Here is a 21,442-nt window from a genome sequence, read left to right on the forward strand (position 1 = left end):
ATCGATGGGTATGAAGTTAAAGTGTTATAAGTCTAGTCTGTAATTTGAAAGAGTACATGTTTGCAATTTAATTTAATTTTACATAAAATTTTAATTTCTGTCTACACATTTCAGATTTAAAACTATGCAAATTGCCCATGCCAACGACCTGGATCCAACAGCGTAACTTCGACTGGCAATTGATCAAGCTAGATCCCAAAATGACGAGGACTGGAAAGAGTGCTAGTTCTGTAAAGGTAAAAATTATATTTAAGGCCTAATTTACTATTGTACAAATTGCTGCTACCCTTCGCTCTTAAAACTTATAAATTCGCATGTTACCGGATCGAAAGGAAAACCTTATCGGTTCATGCTTAACAGACCACAAAAGATTATTGACCAAGTATAATTATTTATTAATTTTCCACAGTGTGTTTAACATTTGATATTAGTAATTAAAATTCTAGGGGCGTAGCCACTGCTATCTAATATCTTTTTATGCATTGTAAATACAACAATTATTTCTTGTTTTAGAACAACAAGCCTACTGGAGGTGGCAAACCTAATTTAAGTGCCAGAGGTGGAAGTGCCAAAGCTCCAAGTGCCAAAACTGGAAGCAACAAATCTACTGGAGGTGGCAAAGGTACAACAGCAAAGGTAGGATTTTAAGTTTTATTGTTATCGGTTTTTGGTTTGTTGGTGTTTTGTTGTTAAACTAAACTTACTAACATGATGTCTGTTTGTGGGTTTGTACCAACAAATCTCGTTAACCGTTGAACAAATTGGGTCCCTCTAACCATATAACTTAACCTAGCCTAACCTAACACAGTCATTTTGTCGGGAGAGGGGGGGGGGGAGGGTAAAGTTTTAAAAAATAGAAGAAAAAAATTAGGATAATGCCGGTGTTGTTTAAAACTATAATCCTCGGTAAGTAATGCTTTACAATAATTATCTATATTATTTTTAGAACACAACTAGAACCCCAACATCTCCAATGAGGCCAATAAATATTACCCCACCTCCATCTCCACGGGCACGGCACCACTCCGCGAGTCAACGGACCGCGAGAGTTGTAGTTCCTCCTGCAACATCATCACGATCCCAGTCCCAGTCATCACGACCCCAGGGATCATCTGGCCCTTCTGGTGAGATGGAAGAAAGCGAGGTATTATTTTTATTTCATTTTGTCATCCAGAGGATACAAATTACAATTATTTAGGATATATATCGACTTAGCCTGGAAAAAATAACTTGTAAGATTTGACTAAATTTTTGGTAAACATTGACCAATAAAAATTTACCTTGTAAATTTTTACAAACAAGTTGGTCAAATTTTACCAAGTTGATTTTTTGGTCAAAGTCCAAAAATCTGGACTTAGCCTAAAAATTTACCTTGTCAATTTTTACCAAAAAGTTGGTCAAATTTTACCAAGTTTTTTTGTTTGTCAAAGTCCAAAAATGATGGAAGATGCTTAGGATCACTTGCTCTTGTTTGTGGATAGTCTTCTTTTCTACCACATAGTTTTTAAAATACCAAGACTTGAAAATATGTGGTTTAATATGTTTCATTTTAAGGATTTGTTCACCGGGGCCGTTATGAACCAAATTCAGAACCAATTTCAGCAGCTACGTACTTTCTTGACCTCACAAATGAAAAATCAATTAGAGCCCATTAATGCGTCCATCAGAAACTTGGTAAACAAAACGTCCACAAACCATGAGTTAGTGAAGAATGAAATCAAAGACCTGCAAGACAGTGTATCAAGAGATATGGCTGAAAATACTAAAACCCTGAAAACAGAAATGAAGAAAACCGGCCAAATTGTGGAAACCTTGGTGACTGATCTAAGAAGACTGACCAATGTGGATGAGCTTGATGAGGAGGAGGCGAATAAAGGGCCTAGTGAGAATCAGGATGTTGTCGTGGACCAGATTTTCTCACCAGATTTTTACAGAGAAAGAATAAAGAACCATGACCCCTTGGAAAAAGATGGTTATATGAGAAGAGAAGAAATTATCTTTTTCATCCAAAATTTCGAAGACTCACTGAAAGTGGATATAGGCTGGCAAACCTTACTGAAAGTATGCCGCGACATCATAACCTTCCTGTATGTCGTGTTCGAGCAGTTCACCTTTGACGCCCGCATCACAGCTGCCTTTTGGACTGCTCCGGAAGTTATTGATGACGAAACTGGTAAGTAAATATTATTTTGTAAATTTGACATGATGAGAAAACGTTTAAAACAGGGAGAAGGGAGGTGGGGGCAAGGGAAATAAACCGAATAAAAGGGGCATTCCTATTCTTGCTAGCAGGTGACCATGTACAATAATCTTTTTATATATATATTTTATTTGTGAAAATAAATCTTGTGCAGAATATACACCCCTGGTACAATAATAAACATGTACCTATGCAGAGTTAATTGAAAATTTCATTATTATTTCAGTGGATCGTTTCTTGGATCATTGTAAGTTAGTGCTTAACGAGACGTACCTAGATGAAGCTATCCCACCAAATTTGTGGAGAACAGGAACCTATGTGTCTTCAAGCGACCTTTTTCTAGTGAGGAACCACATACAAGCTTGTAGGTAATTCAATTATTTATCGCATCTATTCCGCGTCTATTAAATGTGAAAGTGGTAGTTTTACAAAATGCATTTCAATGTTCTTTAGTTAAAAAAGTAGTTTCACGAAATGTTAACTGCATATTGTATTCTTGTTAAATTGTTAAACTACATTTCTATGGCATATGTTTCAAAGAATTTCAATTTTGTACCATGTATTTTTTTATGTGGCAAGACTTTTAGTTCATCTTTTCTTGATATATGTTATATGTTATATATTGAGACTGTTTTGATATAAACCCTTTTTTTATCTAGGTTCTTGCGCAATTTCGAACACACTTTTAAAGAGGACGCGACTGGTTTTTGTGAAAATAAGAAGAGGGCCCAAGATTATATGCTTGCTAATGAGGATCCTGTCTGCTGGAGGCTATTTCGAGGGCTGGTAACGCGAAAACAAGAACGCGCATTGTCAACCCCAAACTACACGTATGAACAGGTTTTTGAAATCAAGCCAAGGAAGGAGACAAGCAATAAGAAAGGCAAGAAAGACAAGAAAGACAAGAAAGACAAGAAAGACAAGAAGGAAAAGGCACAGAAACGATCAGCCTTACAGATGTGTGAATTTTATCTGGCCCCTGCAGAGATACAAAGAATTAAGCGGCGTATTAAACCGAAGACAATCACAACTTCAACACCAGGTGTTACAGCCGAAGACAGGAAATTTTACCACATGTTAGGTGCCCACTCAATGGGTTGCTTACCCCACGAAGTTCAAGGAAAGAACCCGATTTACTTGAGAATAAACAATGACAGGTCGAGAAATTCATTTCAGATCAAAGATTATGCAGACATGGCAAAGAACCCCAAGCAATTTTTCAAGACAGTCCATAGTAATAAGAAGGTTATACAAAGAGCTGTAATGTATTATTCGTACGCCACAACCAATTTGAAACCAGAAATGAGTGAAGAACAGACAAAGATTCACAATGCCAGTGAGAAAGCAACTAGAATTTCAAGAAATAGAAAGATGAATGCTGCTGATGAATCCACTGCTGATGATTGCACTGCTGATGATTCCACTGCTGATGATTCCACTGCTGATGTATCCACTGATGGTGAAGACAATGAGGGGGGAGGCAATGCTGTTGAAGACAATGAAGCTGAAGGCAATGCTGTTGAAGAAAATGGTATGGAAAACATTGCTGATGAAGAAAGCAACAATGGTGAGGAGCTTGTAATTGATGACGGAGCCGACGACGTTGAAATGAATTCAAATGATGATCAGATTGGGAATGACTTACCCGCGGAGAATCCAGCAGTAACTCCAGAACCAGTAAAGCACCCAGTAAAGCCACGTAGGTTATATGAAGATCCAATTGTCAACAGCCAGTCCAATAATAAACCCAAAGTAAATGTATTTAAAAACATCACAAGCTCCAAAAGGAAGAAGCATGGAAAGGGCTCGAAAAAGTCGAAGAAGATAATTATTTCTGAAACAGACGATGAGGGCCAAAATGTGGGAAATCTTGATGATACAGTCCCAATGCAAGATGATGAACAACCACCAAACTTTCCACCACTGCAAAGACAGAAAGAATTTTATGGACGAAATAATTCAATCACAGGTACATATTTGTTGAACATTAATTATTATTTATAAGTTTTATCTTTCCTCGTATTGTGTATATACTGCACAAGATTTTTTTTCCTCTGCTACTAATTTTTTTTAAATTTTTCTTCCCCCCCCCCTAGTTTTTTTTCACCAAGTAGGGGGAAAATTGAAAAATATTTAAAGAACTCTATGATTTATTTATTCTATCCCTCCTACAACACATTTCCTTTTAAAATTTTTTTTTCAACCAAGTAGGGGGGGTGGGGGGGTGGAAAAATGTTTTCAGTACTTGCTTTTTGTTTGGAAACGTATAAAATTAATGTATAAATTAATTATTTACAGGCAACAGTAACGAGAGACAGGTGACTGGAAAGGCAACAAGTGTCGTGGAGGAAAGCAGCAGTGATGAGAATGATGAGGATGCCGAAGGTATTGTTATTTATAGTTTGAAAAACGTAGGAACTGTATCACCTAAATTTAAGTTTATTAATATTTTAGTTGAGAAGTAGTCTTAGATAAAAACCCTGTGGATTAATTTTGTTTTAAGGGAAACTTCGTACAGGCCCTGACAGGGTTTTAGGCTAAAATTTGTATGGGCGCAGCCGCTATCTATAATACTAAGTAGCTTAATGTCTGTCCGGCCGTCAGAAGCTTAAGATCTCAGTAACCACTGAATCGATCGAGGTTACGGTAAAATTTTACCACCTTTTAAATCGTATAGGCTGGTAAAATTTTACCATAAAAGTGGTAAAAACTAGGTTTTTTATGGTATTAATTGTATCCTGGAGATCGGATTCTACTCTTCTGTGTATTGGTCCTGCGGTGATTTTAAGCTATTTCCTTGGAGGGGGGGGGGGGGGGGGGGGGGGTAACATTTATACTATTTGAAATAATGACTATAATAATTATTTAGATGATGTGGCGATCATTCCAAAGAACCGGGAGCGAAGGCAAACCGCATTGGAAGCCGAAGCAAAAACCAAGAAAAGTTTACAGCTGGACAATGAACCATCATTCGAGGTGGATAACGAAGATGACGGAAACCAGAGTGACGAAATTGTGGAGGTTGAGGACAATGAGGGCAAGAATGACGGCAATGCAAGTAAGGAAATTCGGATACATCCATGTGGAATAATATTACCCAAACTTGCCATTATAATTCACAACCACACGGGTCATTATGAGGTTGTTGCAGTAGGCTCAAATGTTTCTATATACAACCAAATGGAAATTTTAGAACTCATCAACATTGACGGTAAGTTACAGGTCTTAATGTAATAAATGGGGGGGGGGGGGTGGGCGAAAGTGACACTTTTTTGGGGCTTTTATTGGCGGTCCTCGGCGGTGGCGACGCCGTTTCTTCACAGTTCCATATTGTACCCCTATAAAGCAATTGCCAATGCAAAATTCCCCCTTTTATCTTTGATTGGCATATTAATATAGGGTAAAAAATATTGCTTGTTTTCATTTGAATCTGATTAATAGTAACTAATGTTCATATAGGTATGGAAATAATATTGAAGCTACAATTATGTACATTTGCTTTAACATTTTTTATTTCTTTGTAGGAGAAAAAGCAAAGTGGAAAAAAGATGAAGAAGGTGAATTACTTTCTGACATCAAAGAAGAAGCACCAGAGAGTGATGAGACAGATGAAGGTCATCAATCAGACCCAGACACTGGAACTGGCAGTAGTAGTAGTAGTGAAGAAGAAGAAGAACAACGCAAGCCAAAAGCAAAAGTGGCCCAAAAGCCAAAGCCTACCAAAGAAGTTCCTAAACGTCCCAGAAAACAAACAACATTTCCATCAACGAATCAAATTAATGCGGTGTTGTACAGAAACCAGAGCAGAGCAAGCACGAGCACAGCACAAATTAATTCAAGCCGGGAATATGCTGAAAGCGCAGGCACATCAAATCCTGATGAAGACGTAAACACAGAACCAGGTTGTAGTTATAGTCCAGAGCCAGGTTGTAGTAATAGTCAACTCAGTGAGCAACCTAACCAAATTAAGCTGCAGCAAATGTTGAACAGAACAAATACACATTTGCCCGATTTCGGCCAGCGTGGTGAGGCTCGGACAAGAAGAGATGCCAACAAACGAGTAAAGGACAACATGAAGAAGCAAAGATTGTGGGAACAGGGACACAGGCCTGAAGATGATGAGTTAGAGAAGAAGAAAAGATCAACCTCCAGACCACCACAGAGAGCAAGTTCTCAACAATGTTCTCAAAACATAAACAATTACGGTATCTTTGGCAGCTACATTACAGCTGATTCGGGAAAGGGGTGTATATTCTGCACAAGAAATATTGTTTGTCCACGGCTAAAAATTTTTAAAATTTACAAATGTTTTCAGTTTTCTTAATTATTACCTTTTTTTCTTACCTCCATCTATTTATATTTAATGAAATCTAATATACATCCCTGAGCATTCTTGGAAAAAATATTACACATCCGAACCATGTAGAATATACATCCCTGGCAGAATGGAGACAAGTATTATCCGTCGGAACCTTCGTCTGAAAACGAAGAACAAGACGAAGAACAAGACGAAGAACAAGACGAAGAACAAGACGAAGACCTGATTATAGGTCGCAGTCAATCCCAATAATTCCAGGACTTTACGTATATATATATTTATATGTAATTTTTTTTGATGTCATAAGTTTCATCTTCAATTTTTTTTTATAATATCTAGAAAGGAGTCTTTTCCCAAAATGCATTTGAAGTTAATTTAGTGAACCGTATATTTGAACCTGTTTAAATGTGTTTAAACTCTATTTATATGGCATAAATTTGAAGAAAGTTAAATTTTCTACCGCGTACTTTTACCATCTTAACAAAGAAAAATATGCAATTCACAAAATTAAGTTCAAATGCATTTTGTGAAACTACCCCTTTCCACCAATTAAGTTTAATGAGCTTAAAGTTAAGAGCTTAAACTGAAAATTTTTTGTTGTATAATCTGTCGCATTTTTTGTAATTCAGTATATAGCAGTTGTAGTTTACCCCCTAAACTAAGGAAAAAAGTATTCAGAACTAGCTTTTGTTAATTTTATATATTTGTTTAATTTTGTATAAAAATATTATATATATGACAGTTATCGTAGGGAATGTTTTAATTAATACGGTGGTAGATTTCCATGGTAAAATGCGTAATGTTTATGTGCTGTATTAAAAAAGAGAACGTTTCAAATTTGTATAAACTTTTTGTAAATGTTAAATTTGTCTATATACTTGTTTACAATATAAGATATACCAATATGTGATCTTGCTGGCCACCCTATTATATTAAAATTCCCTACGTCAGTTTTTTGGACATTTATTAATGAAAATTTAATTACCAGTGATAATTTGTTTCTTTTCAAATTTAATATAGAATGTCCGACATGACAGCCACAGCAGCAGCCGACTTAGAGAGAGACGAACAGCACGAAGAACAGAAGCCGGAAACCACAAGTGGGTGAGTAATATTTTAATATGTATAAAACGAAGTAGAATGATGTCTGTCTGTCTGTCTGTCCGTCCGTCCGTCCCTAGCTATATTTTGGTAACCATTCATCGAATCAGATTCGACAATCCATCACAACATAATTACATAAATACATATTACATATTTTTTGGTAATTACTTCTTTGGGCAAAGGTCCGATTACCTGGGATATATAATATATATTTATATATTTCAGTGATAGCGAAAAACAGAAGAACGAAATGAGTGTGTCTGAGCTGCCTGCTAAGCTGGATGACCTGACTGATACCCCTCCTAAATCGTCTGATACAGAAGATTTGAACCTAACTTTGGATTGCACTACGTAAGTTTATTTATTTTTGTTACCATTCTATTTCTGTTCGGAAGGTGGTAGTAGCCGGATTGAAAAGAGTAGGATAAACATTATTGTTATGGCGAATAATTATAGTTTCATTCAGGGGTGTACATTACGCACAAGATTTATTTTGTTCCCGTGGTACAAAATTTTGTATTTTTTTCCCACCTATTTTTATCTCACCAAGTAGGGACGGAAATGGAGAAATATTGAAAGAACTAAAATTTTTGGTCCTACCACACATATTTTAGTTATTTTCCCCCCACCACCTGAACAGGGGATCCCATATAGGATATACACCCCTGATATTTCAAATTAGCAGCTACGCTAAACCCTCTAATATGAAGTATATCTCTTAAAGTTTCTTTTGCCACTCCCTTCCCTTGCCGGTACCTATGAGAAGAACCCGATCTGTTCAGTGGTTATCGAGATCCTTCGGTACATAAACACGGACATCCTGTTACTTTAGTATTATTTTTTTTTATTTTTCAGGGACGACGATGGATGGGAGACAATGCAGAAAATAAAACAAGACCTTAGGGCAGCAAAGTAAGAAATTTTTTTCACTTCTTTTTTTGGTATTTAATCCGGGCGACTGTGTTGTAAATGATTTTTCGGTACAGACAAATTCACCTTTATATATTACAAAACTAGCAAGTATGCCTCTAGGGGTAAGGTGGGAGGGGTAAATGTGGACCAAAAAAAAAGTTTACTATTTAATTATAATATGATTGCTTAATTCAGGGAGCAATCCAAGAGATGTCCGGCGGCACAAAAGGATGACCAGAAGGTCGGACAAGCCTCTGTTATGGAAGGAGAAGCAAAGTAAGATATCCTATTATATAAAGTAGTAAGCGTTTTTTGTTTGTCCCGAAGGATAACCGCTAAACCGATATTGTTCTCCTTTAAAGTGAAGCTTCTTATAGGTCCTGGAAAGGTTTTAAACTATTTTTGTGCAGGGTGTCTTCACCCCCTTCCCCAAAAAATATTTTTACTCTTCTGAAACTGAAATTGAAAATGGGAAGATGTTGATTTTTCCCCTTCCAACCTTAAGTGCCCCTAGAGGTTTCTAGGGGCGTAGCCACTAGTTTCTTTTAATAATCTTTTTTCATACTTTATCCGGGCGACTGTGTTGTAAATGATTTTTCGGTACAGACAAATTCACCTTTATATATTACAAAACTATAGCAAGTATGCCTCTAGGGGTAAGGTGGGAGTGGTAAATGTGGACCATAAAAAGTTTACTATTTAATAATAATATGATTGCTTAATTCAGGGAGCAATCCGAGAAATGTCCGGCGGCACAAAATGATGATCAGAAGGTCGGACAAGCCTCTGTTATGGAAGGAGAAGCAAAGTAAGATATCCTGTTATATAAAGTAGTAAGCGTTTTTTGTCTGTCCCGAAGGGTAACCGCTAAACCGATATTGTTCTCCTTTAAAGTGAAGCTTCTTATAGGTCCTGGAAAGGTTTTAAACTATTTTTGTGCAGGGTGTCTTCACCCCCTTCCCCAAAAAATATTTTTACTCTTCTGAAACTGAAATTGAAAATGGGAAGATGTTGATTTTTCCCCTTCCAACCTTAAGTGCCCCTAGAGGTTTCTAGGGGCGTAGCCACTAGTTTCTTTTAATAATATTTTTTCATACTTTATCCGGGCGACTGTGTTGTAAATGATTTTTCGGTACAGACAAATTCACCTTTATATATTACAAAACTATAGCAAGTATGCCTCTAGGGGTAAGGTGGGAGTGGTAAATGTGGACCATAAAAAGTTTACTATTTAATAATAATATAATTGCTTAATTCAGGGAGCAATCCGAGAAATGTCCGGCGGCACAAAATGATGATCAGAAGGTCGGACAAGCCTCTGTTATGGAAGGAGAAGCAAAGTAAGATATCCTATTATATAAAGTAGTAAGCGTTTTTTGTCTGTCCCGAAGGATAACCGCTAAACCGATATTGTTCTCCTTTAAAGTGAAGCTTCTTATAGGTCCTGGAAAGGTTTTAAACTATTTTTGTGCAGGGTGTCTTCACCCCCTCCCCCAAAAAATATTTTTACTCTTCTGAAACTGAAATTGAAAATGGGAAGATGTTGATTTTTCCCCTTCCAACCTTAAGTGCCCCTAGAGGTTTCTAGGGGCGTAGCCACTAGTTTCTTTTAATAATCTTTTTTCATACTTTATCCGGGCGACTGTGTTGTAAATGATTTTTCGGTACAGACAAATTCACCTTTATATATTACAAAACTATAGCAAGTATGCCTCTAGGGGTAAGGTGGGAGTGGTAAATGTGGACCATAAAAAGTTTACTATTTAATAATAATATGATTGCTTAATTCAGGGAGCAATCCGAGAAATGTCCGGCGGCACAAAAGGATGACCAGAAGGTCGGACAAGCCTCTGTTATGGAAGGAGAAGCAAAGTAAGATATTTCTTTTAATATTATTTTTTCATACTTTATCCGGGCGACAGTGTTGTAAATGATTTTTCTGTAAAGACAAATTCAACGTGTTCCTTTATTTATTAAAAGCGAGTACTAGCAAGTACGCCTCTAGCTGGGTAAGGTGGAAGGGGTAAATGTGGAACCAAAAAGTTTACTACTTAATTTAAATAGATTATTATATATATATTGTTTAATTCAGGAACAAAACAGCTGCAGCTGGCTCTCCAGAAAATTCGGATGAGAACGAGGTTAAGGAAGTCACTGTTATGGAAACACCAGCAAAGTAAGATTTTTAAAAAAATTTTTTTACTACTTTATCCTGACGACTGTGTTGTAAATGATTTTTCTGTACGCTAAACCCTCTAATATGAAGTATATCCTTAAAGTTTCTTTTGCCACTCCCTTCCCTTGCCGGTACCTATGAGAAGAACCCGATCGGTTCAGCGGTTAACAAGATCCTTCGCTACATACAAACAAAAATCGTTTTACTTTGTAGTATAGATTGTTTAATTTCAGGATGAAAGACCAACCGGATTTTGATATAATTTATGAGAACATAAAGAATCCAGGACCAAAAAGCCCAGGTATAGTACAATATTTATACTAGCGACTGTGCCCAAAGCATATAGTGAAACATTTCTGTACTACATTGTATTATTACACTAGGTTAGGTTAGGTTAGGTTAGGTTAGGTTAGGTTAGGTTAGGTTAGGTTAGGTTAGGTTAGAATAGGCTAGGCTAGGCTAGGCTAGGCTAGGCTAGGCTAGGTTAAAACTAGAAATATTACTCTTTCTATTAATACACTAGGTTAGGTTAGGCTAGAAAAAAAAACTATTGTAAAATTGAAGTATTTTTTTGTAAAAAAAAGTAATTTTAAAAAATATTTTAATTTCAGTGTATGGGGTGTCAGATGATGAGCAGGAGATGTTTGAACCACCCCCTCCTACAATCACGCCAGCATCAAAACTGAGTAGGCGCAAAAGAAGTGCAACACCGGGGAAAATCAAGACATGCGCCCATGGACGCAGTCCCCGAAGCGAGCTGCCATTGAACACGAGACTCATCGAATGCACCTATATGTGCCCAGACTGCCGCGTCTTCTTTCACAAGAGGCAAAAACAAAGAAAAGAAGGACAAAAGTAAGCTGATGTATAATAGTCCTTCCAGTCAGATCATATATAAACTATTTGTGATAAAAAAGTGATATATATCAAGATATCTTGAGTCAAAAATATGTTTAACCACCTTTAATTTGTACGTACATTAATCTATATGACAGTTTGACAGTTTTGTTCTGACGATGAAAATATTCATATAATATTATATTTGAAACCGCTATTCCTATATAGCAAAATTTTTGAAAATTTAATAATGGAAAGTAACTTCGTGATATATTTTTCTTGTATAAAAATGTTCTAGTATAAAGTACAATTAGAATCCAGATCTCAGCAATTAAAACCTATGTATATTTGTGTTAATTTCTCAGCTTAAACCGATTAAACATGCAGTTATATTATCTGTAAAACTATGTAATATTTGGTCATTTAAACCACGTCTAGAATTATAGACTAATTAAGAAAATTTCTGTGAATATATACCTATATAGTATCGCGCTATCGTACCTATGTAAATCATTATGTAAAAAAAGTGTTTCAATCAATAAAGTTAATAATGAAAACAATTTTTTTTTTATTTTTGCGTTTTGTGTACAAGCGAGGTTTTTCTATAATTAAGGTCGTTTTTTACCACTTTCTCGTGATTTTTACCACCCGTTTTTACCACAATTATTGGTAAATTTTTACCATATTTACCCTATTTCTGGTAAAATTTTACCAGTTTAGGGCAAAAATATTACCAGGTGTTGAACAGTTTTACCACTTTTTCGGTAAAATCTACCAGAAATTTGCGGTAAATTTTACCAAAAAAGTGGTAAAAATTGGTCAAAATCTGGTATAAATTTGCGTCCTAAAATGGTAATATTTTACCGGAAATCTGGTAAAATTTTACCGATAATTGTGGTAAAAATCGCTGGTAAAAAGCGTCACAGAGTACCACCAAAAGTGTTTTTACCACGATTACGGTAAAATTTTACCACCTTTTAAATCGTATAGGCTGGTAAAATTTTACCATAAAAGTGGTAAAAACTAGGTTTTTTTATGGTATTAATTCCGTCCTGGGTAGGCCCATAGAATTGGAAGACCAAACGTTAAAATCATACTTGTGCAGGATGTATATCTGATGTGCGACATCAATTACGAAGAATGCCTTGAAAAATGTACAGTTTGGGCTTCCAGACAAAAGTTGTGAAATCTAAGGGTTGCTTTAGTTTGGATAAAGTTTCTCAGGACCTTCTAAAAAGGTCTAGCTTTAAGTTTTCATTTTTAATCCTTGAAAATAAAAATTAAGTATACCTGTATAATTTGAGATTTATAATTCAGGAGAAGAGATCTGGAAGTACAATGAACAATTCTGGTCCAGCGACTTCAAAGACTGTCCGGATATATTCTAAACGTGCAAATAGTCAACTCGCGGATATTTACATTATTAGAATACTGGAGCGGACTTTTTGAAATTCTGGAACTACCCTTAATTATCTTGGAATGGACCTCATTTGAAAATACAAAAGTCCTAAACAGCCCTGAATAATGGAAATTCAAAACTTCCACCAAACAGATCTATGGACAACCCACATAAGTAATCACAAATTATGGAATGGACCTGCTGTTTAAAAGTTCCTAAATTGAGTCTGACGATTAAAAATTGGTACTTTATTTGAACGGAAAAATGCTGGAAAATCTAAGTTCAGGACACAAATTCTGCAACAGCCCTGTTATGTAACACAAAAATTGAAACAAATCTGGTTGAAACTTGAAAATTGTATTTTGGAACATATAAAACAATTTATAAAATCTACATATAACTACCTAGTCTTTAATTGTTATGTAATTCTAAAACAATTCATAAATATAAAGTGTTTGAATGATTTTAATTACAGCATTGAAAATATTAGAGCGATTCAAATCAAGCATTACATATGTTGGAATGGTCCCAATCAAGCATTACATTTGTTAATGGACTGGTTCCAATCAAGCATTACATATGTTGGAATGGTCCCATTCAAGCATTACAAATGTTAATGGAATGGTCCCATTTAAGCATTAAATATGTTAATGGAATGGTCCCATTCAAGCATTAAATATGTTAATAGAATGGTCCCAATCAAGTATTACAAATGCTAGAATAGTTCCAATCAAGAAATGCATATGTTGGAATGGTCTCAATCAAGCATTGCAAATGTTTTAACAAGTCATTAATCATTGCAAATGTTTGAATAGTCCTTTACGCAGTATAAATTTTGGAAAAGACCTAATCCAGCATTTCAAATGTTTGACTGGTCCTTATCATCAAATAAATTTTGTTTTGTTCTGAAATCGCTTTTACACACTAATGAAATAACTAAATAAATAATAGAACAAATTTACTCAAATTCTGGTTGCTACTACCAACAGTTTGTCAGCGTTTTTAATAATAACAATAGGTTGTGAAAATAGGCTTTTTAATATTATTTTCTTACTTAACAAATATTTGTATATAATTCTATTAAAGTGTACTTAGATTTAAGAACTTATTGTATGCTTTAAAGGGTAGTTCAATAAAGGTTTAATCAAATGCTATTTTGAACTTTCCCTTTTGTTAACCTAAAAATGGCCTAAAACTTGAAATGCTTTACCTATCCAAGTAAAATATTGACAAATTCAATATATTCAAATTCAACCAAGAGCTTCATATTTAACTGGTATAATAAATAACAAAAGTCCAGCTTCAAAAATGCTACAAAACCTATATAAAATAATATTATAATGTTGCTACAAATATTTTTAAACAGTTACCTATCAAGGATTTTTGTATGTGACTATTTTTCTAAATCCAAGATTCTTATAAATGTTAATTATAGTTCAATGTATTATATATATAACTAATGTACAAGTTAAAAAGATCTTCAAAATCTTACTATGATCTTAACTTAATATGTATGAATTGATAATACACGGTGTTCCACAAATTTATGTAAATCTACTAATTCAAAATTGTAGCAATAAAATTTCTAACTTCGTATTTTTCCTATGCCTTGCTTTAAAAAAGTATTATCATACTTCTTTCCTTTAATTCTTTCCAATTACAAATTGTAATATTATTGAATTTTGATATTAAGATTTACATAACTTTATGAGACTCAGTGAATATGTTATATATTGACTACAGGGAAAATTGGTCAATTTTAAAACAGCTAAACAAGATTTTTAAAGTTTAATTGTTTGCAAATTGCTTAAATAAAAATAATGCTTTCATGAAAGGTCAGAACTTAAGTTCTTAAGATTGATTTTAAAAGAATTAGGTCTGAGACAAGTATCTCAATTTAGCAGGGATAGTGGAGACAAACTGGTACCCAATTTTACATATTCGTTGTATTAACTACTTTGGGTACTTATATAAAATAGTTTGTTTAAACTAGCAGTGTCTCAAGTGTTTCTACTAATGATTTTAATCTGATTAAAGGGGTAATTTTGTATATCATCAATCTTAAATCCAACTTTTAGGAATTGAGGGATGTTTTCTATATTTTAGAATTTATCTTGTATACAAATGTTTCGCAATTGACCAATCTCACTGTATGTATTGTAAATTTATAGTTTATGATTTAATTTTACAAATTTCATTCCAAATAGTTATCATTTTAATTTACTATGCTTTACAACATTATTTTGACAATTTACTAAGGGAAATGTTTCTTTTCCTTTGATTTTACCCATTTTATCAAAGAAATCTGTTTTTTTTTTAACTTTACGGTCAGTAAATGCGGAAAAGTTAAAGGCAAAAAGCTATTATTGATGAAATATTTTTGATATATTGTGTTACCCAGCACTTCAAACTTTAAAAAAGGAAAAATACCTACCGTTTATTTTACCAAGAAAATTAAGATTAAAGTTACTAATCTGCTTAACCAAGCCTGACTTTGTTTCACATTTTTTCTAATTTCTATAAGAAACATATAATAAGTGATTTTACTCCTGCAATGGTTTGTTTCTAAAAAATTAATATGAAATTGGGATTTAGAGAGGTTCACGGTAAAATGTTCCTGGTAACGATTATCTCCAAAAATCTAGGAACTTTAAGGGCTGATCTGAGGTGGATTCTTAAAAAAAAGTTTGCCCCACTAATCGCTTAGTGGGGCAAAATTGTTTTCGTGAAAAATCCTACAAAATCACATAAAAAAATCTACAAAAAATAAATAAAATCTTATGTTAATAACCTTTCTATGATTTTGTTTAATTTTTATAGATTTTTAATGTGATTTTGGTGGATTTTTCACGAAAACAATTTTGCCCCACTAAGCGATTAGTGGGGCAAACTTTTCTTAAGAATCCACCTCTGAAATAAGTAATTCTTGATATGTAATGAAATGTAACATTACAAGATTAAAATCACTAAATATCTACCTGTCCCTTTTAACCTTTTTTCTACATTTATTTATTTTCCCTTATTTCTTTTTTTTACATATATTTATATACCTAACCGCTCATTACCGCATCAGTTGCTCGAAAAATAACTGCTAAACAAGAAAGCAAATGATTTTTACCGACTCCAAAAGTTTTTACAAATGATATATGACTGAAAGTAAATGTGCTTTTAAGGTGAGCTGGAAATGGTTAAGAATTTGTGTACTGAACAAAAATGATTAAAAATGTAAGGGAGAATAATGATCCATTATATGCTTTGTTACAGTTTAAATGACTTAAATAGCATACTTAGATTCAGTTAGTCTTTTATAATGACTTATTATTACTTGGATCTTACAACAGATTAATATGTACTTGTAGCGGGCTAAAATAACGATAATCCCCATCCCCTCCCCCTCTACTGGGTTTACGAACTGACCAATAAATGATTCCCTTGGCTTTATATACACGTATATTCTATAATAATTTCTGTCTTAACTTTAATATATTTTTGTTTCAGTACAAATTGTTGGCCATTGACTCCTCACCGCTTAGAATAAAATGTTAAAAATAAAGTTTATATTATGCAAGGACTCAAACTCTCTGAATGTTAGCTGCAGTGCCTAGATGTTAGATACACTATTCAAATAAGATTTTATCAAAGAATAAAAAATATGTAAGTGTATTTTTTTTCATATCTTAATGAGGGTTGAATTTTTTATCCGTTGGCCTTACAAAGTGGGGGATTTAATTGAATTTTGATTTGTTTGTTCATTAAGTTTATTGTCAACACGTTTCAACCACTAATTTGAGGGGGTTAATTTGTGTATAATCCTTGGGGATGTTCAGTTCATCAATTTATCAAACATTGTCTACCTTTAGATCACTAAGAGTTGGTACATTCAAAGTCATTTGATTTAATCTTCTTTGAACAGTTGTTAGTAGGTAAAAATATTATTATACTAGAGGGGGGGGGCTCTTGGAGCCCCTCTCTCCCCCCCCCCCCCCCAATCTGTAAGGGTTATCTGATTGGGTTCTCTATTTTATATAAACTTAACATCGGTCCCGTGATGGTTTTAGGCTATTTAATTTTTAGATTTAAGTCTTGGGATGGGTTTAAGCTTTTTTTCTAGTCCGTAGATAATAAAGGGCAAACGCTAATAATATATAAAGTTTTTTTTGTCTGAAGGTTAAAATCTCAATAACTACTAAAGCGATTGGGTTCTCAATTTTAGGTAAGCTTCAAATAGGTCCCATGAGGGCATTAGGCTATTTCATTTTCAGATGGTTTTAAGCTATTTTTTCTAGCCTGTTTCTGCCCCTTTAATTACAGAGCCCCTGGATGCTAGGTACGCATCCGCTAGGTATGCATTTTTTTATTCAGAATTAGAAATATGGATTTTGTTAATTATTAGAAATATTAGAAAATAAATATAAATATATTAACTTGCACATAAAGATTACTTCAAGTTCAACTACTTACGTTAGAATTTCTGTCCGGCTGATTTTAGTTATTTATTTTATAATAAAAGCCTTTGATACTATCAACGTAATAACATTCTGCCTTAGCGTTTTCTTGTTTTTTTAAACCTCTCTCTCACACTTGCTTTTTCTTCCATTTGTCTTTTGATTTCTTTATTTGATCTTCAGATACGTATTTATGATAATGCTTTTTTTCATTCTTTCAAAAATGTAATTTGAATTATGGAATTTATTTTCCAATATATATTTTTTTATATAACCGTCATGAAAGGGTTAAAATGTTTTTAATTTTTGTTTGTAAATCTGAACACATTAAAAGTGGCGCTAGAATCAATTTATTTTAAAACTAAGTTTTCTTAAATTTACTATATTATGAATTTAAACTTTCTGTTTTAAGAATAGTAATTAAATACTTCAACATTATGTAAATAGCAACATGAAATAAAAAAAATGAATTTATTCTTAATAAAGTAAAATATTGGGTCTTATCGTTCTGGGCAATGAGAGTTTATTATGGATTATTGGAGCACTATGAGTTTTAAACATTTATCCCTTGGAAGACTTGAGCTCATTTATAGACATTTATTTCCTATATAGATCTGACATGGATCTTGAAGCAATAAAGCAAGCTGTTTTGTAAATGTTAAAAATTGGAAGAATCTATTAAATAAAAGTTATCGCAAATATACTTAGTAAATAAAAATGTTGTTAGGTCATAAATGACCCTATTATGTTTAATATAATAAGCCAACTTATTAAATTAGTTTTTGTCATAGTAATTATTAATGGAACAGTGAAAATATTATGATGGACAAGTTTTGGAAAAGTTTTTCCAGGTACTCAAGGCAGAATTATACCAGTTTCTAGTTTTATGTATAATGTATTTTAAAGTATACACACATTCCCCTTTCATGTTTTTAGTTTTAATAACTTAAAAAAATATTTTAATGTTAGCATTTATTGTACTGTTTATTTTATCAAAACACTTCAATATAAATCTTGCATATAGTTCAGGAGTGAAAATTTTATAAATACTTATTTGACCGCTTGACCCCCTAGTGTATTCTTTACCACTTACCCCCCCCCCCGGGCCCGCCCCCCCCCCCCCCTCTTTTAATATATATATATTGATACACCTAACCCCAAAACTTTGGTTAAGAGTTGTTCTTCTTTTATTCCTAATTTTAGTCAGGAGGTGCCAAAACCCACTTAACCCCCCTCCACCCTATAACAACAATTCTTATAATATGAGGTTAGTTGTTTGAGGGTGGTTGTATTTTTAATGATGTCTGGGGGGAGGGGGGGTGTTCACTCCTTAATTTTGATAGCGGCTCTTTAACCAATATAAATAAATTGAATGCATGACTTTAAATATCTAGCTTTCAATTTACGTCACAGTTACTTTTTTTAGCCTAAAAATTTTACTAATTAATATTATTTCTGTGCTGCTATTTAGATAATGATTTGTTCATCTAACATTTTCAAAGGCAATAGAAAATTATCAAAATAAGATTTAGCTTTATTTATTGTAATTCTTGTTTTGCTTAATGATATCAACGACAATCTAAAATTGGATTCAAATTAAAGGTTAAAAAAAATATTAGAATTTAGAAAATAGAAAATAGAATAGGAATAAGGGCATTTGACTTAAAATAATCAAAATCACATATCTTTATACAATATATCAAATTATAAAAAAAATACAGGGATTGGACATTAGACAATAAATAGACAAATCTTTGTACCCATGATTGAGAAATTTTCTTTTTGTTTTTTACCCCCCTCCTAGCCTCCCACTCAAACTATTCTAATCAAGCAAGGGCAGGACTTTTCTTTTAATATTGGGTCAGGGGGGAAGTATTGTCCATTGTCCACACCCTTTTTGGGATAAAACAAAGTTATTTAGTCGAAAATATCATAAAATTAAAATCAAAGTTTTGAAATTAATTTTTGCTTGTTATGATTTTTGAAGTTCCTTTAAAAGGTTGTATTTTATGATATGATATTTAAATTAACAATAGATTCTTAAATAAATAAATATTTATTTTGTGATTTAGAATATCGACGAAAGTAAAATTGACTATCTTCTACATATGAATTAATTTGACCTAAAATGAAGAGATAAATAACGTTTAAATGTAAATCTGACTTAGTCTACTGAAATACATTTTATTTTAAGCATTTCTGTTTTTTTCTTAATATAACTACATCTACTAAAACACTATGGGTAACAAGGATTACAACATCCATAAAATCAAAGCTCTGATAAGGTAGGACAAACGAACATTGCCACTTGTAGAGTGTCTGAACTGATTAAGCAGAATATAAATGTACAAGTCCAAACAAAGTTATAAGTAAATTTGTTACAAAAGGTCATACTTTTATTTTTGGAACTTGGCTATAGAGATGCTTCGCTTATAACATTGTACTTTGTTGTAATATGAATCAGTATTCCAAAAATCAGATGAATAGTATGATATCACAAAAAAAAGCTGTTGTTGAAAAGGTTAAAAATAAACATGGTTAAAAGAATGTACGGACATTCTAATGAAGATTATCAAGTTGTTATGCTTTCTAAATCCCTACAGGAATCCCCTTGCTAAGTTTGAAATCAATAGGACAATTCTAAAAGCCTAAATTAACGATATAAGCTATCCATTACTGACGGACCAACCCTAATTATAGAACAGCTTCGCTTTCAAATAAGGTTCGTACAGTTTAGATTTATCATTTTATGTAGTTTGGACCATAGTATAATGTTTGACGAAATATAACAATATTTTTTTTAACAGACCGGTTAAATTACGAATTTATTGTTTACAGTAAATCATAAAAAATATCTACCGAATTAACGCTTGCAGCAGAGACACAACTTATGCGTTCATTAATTTTAAGTGCGATATTTGTTAAAGACGCTTTGCCATTCAGATATTTTATTTACTTAATATGTATGCTATAAGATTTTCTATAATATCGTGTATTATTTATCGCTGATAATTACTGTAATAAAGTCTACTCACAACGGTCTAAGGGTGGAAATTTGGCAAAAAAGTCATGATCAAATTTTCTTATTTTAACTTGATATTATTGATTTACATACCCCAGCCCATGCATAATGGACAAGGAAAAGAAAAAATAACGTTTGGAACGAAGTTTTTTTTTACTTCAAAGTTGGGTCAAATCAATATTTTTTGAAGGTCAAAAATCTACTTTTTATTTTCTACCTAGATATGAAAAATAATTTTTTTTTGCATAAATATCTATTAAAAACTAATTTCGTTCATATTCTTTACAAATATATATACCAAATCAATAAATAAAAACATTTTTATTATATATTTTACCTTAAAAGTGTTAATTTTATGCTTTGAAAGAAAATTTATGAAAAAAATTTCGTCATTTTTTTACTGAAAAATTTAGCAAAAAAAATTAGTTTTCCTCATTTTACTCCTAGTTGCGCTACCGACCCCATACCAAACCATATATGATTCTAAATTTTGAGAATATAATACAACTTTAAGTGAAGTTTCCAGAGTGGGGTCGGTAGCGCAACTTTAAAAATTTTTAATCTGAAAATTGCCTGTAAAACCTAAATTTGAGGGGGGGGGGGAATTACAAACCATAACAGCAATCTTAATTTCTCTGTTATTCCATTACTATTAAAGATAATTGAGTAAAACTTTTTAAAATTAATCAGTAATTACTAGAGGAACAATAATTTTAAAGGAAAACCGCGACTTACCCGCAGTTCCCGCAAAAAAAGCCGCCGCCCGCAGATTTTAAAAAACAAAACATTTATTGCATATAGGTTATTTCTTTTTTGATTTTAGTGTTTAGGGAAGGTGTTTGCAACTGAACTCTAGTCCTTAGAAGGAAAGTGCAAAAATGAATTTTGTAGTAGCGTAGCTACTTTCAAATTCGCAAAGTCCGTCAGTCTGTATGAATCGATATGTAAACATCGTGAATTTCTGTGCTACGACTCAAGACGGTTGAAAGAAAATCTTTTTATGAACATTATCTGTACAAACAACCATCT

The 21,442-nt window shown here is 33.2% G+C and overlaps 4 protein-coding genes across 4 annotated transcripts in view; all 4 read left to right on the plus strand.

Moving 5' to 3' along the window:
• LOC145331960 (oxysterol-binding protein-related protein 2-like) overlaps positions 1-13,326 on the plus strand; it is a 38,775-nt gene extending 25,449 nt beyond the window's left edge. Inside the window, exon 15 of the mRNA XM_080176833.1 lies at positions 12,865-13,326. Within this exon, the coding sequence (XP_080032959.1) occupies positions 12,865-12,935 (71 nt within the window). The 3' untranslated portion in view covers positions 12,936-13,326. The remainder of the gene's footprint in view (positions 1-12,864) is intronic.
• Positions 106-2,181, plus strand: LOC145331963 (uncharacterized). Its single transcript, XM_080176836.1, has 2 exons — positions 106-1,144; positions 1,555-2,181. The coding sequence occupies exons 1-2, from the start codon at positions 974-976 to the stop codon at positions 2,179-2,181; spliced, it is 798 nt and encodes a 265-aa protein (XP_080032962.1). The 5' UTR covers positions 106-973.
• Positions 2,866-5,463, plus strand: LOC145331958 (uncharacterized). The gene is made up of 3 exons (XM_080176830.1): positions 2,866-4,169; positions 4,499-4,585; positions 5,070-5,463. The coding sequence occupies exons 1-3, from the start codon at positions 2,939-2,941 to the stop codon at positions 5,432-5,434; spliced, it is 1,683 nt and encodes a 560-aa protein (XP_080032956.1). The 5' UTR covers positions 2,866-2,938; the 3' UTR covers positions 5,435-5,463.
• LOC145331967 (uncharacterized) lies at positions 9,317-12,104 on the plus strand. Its single transcript, XM_080176840.1, has 3 exons — positions 9,317-10,710; positions 10,944-11,011; positions 11,322-12,104. Exons 1-3 carry the CDS (start codon positions 10,694-10,696, stop codon positions 11,567-11,569), a joined length of 333 nt encoding a protein of 110 aa, XP_080032966.1. The 5' UTR covers positions 9,317-10,693; the 3' UTR covers positions 11,570-12,104.
• Positions 13,327-21,442: the final 8,116 nt, after the last annotated feature.

This window comes from Acartia tonsa, chromosome 11 (genome assembly GCF_053477335.1).
Source record: "Acartia tonsa isolate MP-2025a chromosome 11, ASM5347733v1, whole genome shotgun sequence".
Lineage (NCBI taxonomy): Eukaryota > Metazoa > Arthropoda > Copepoda > Calanoida > Acartiidae > Acartia > Acartia tonsa.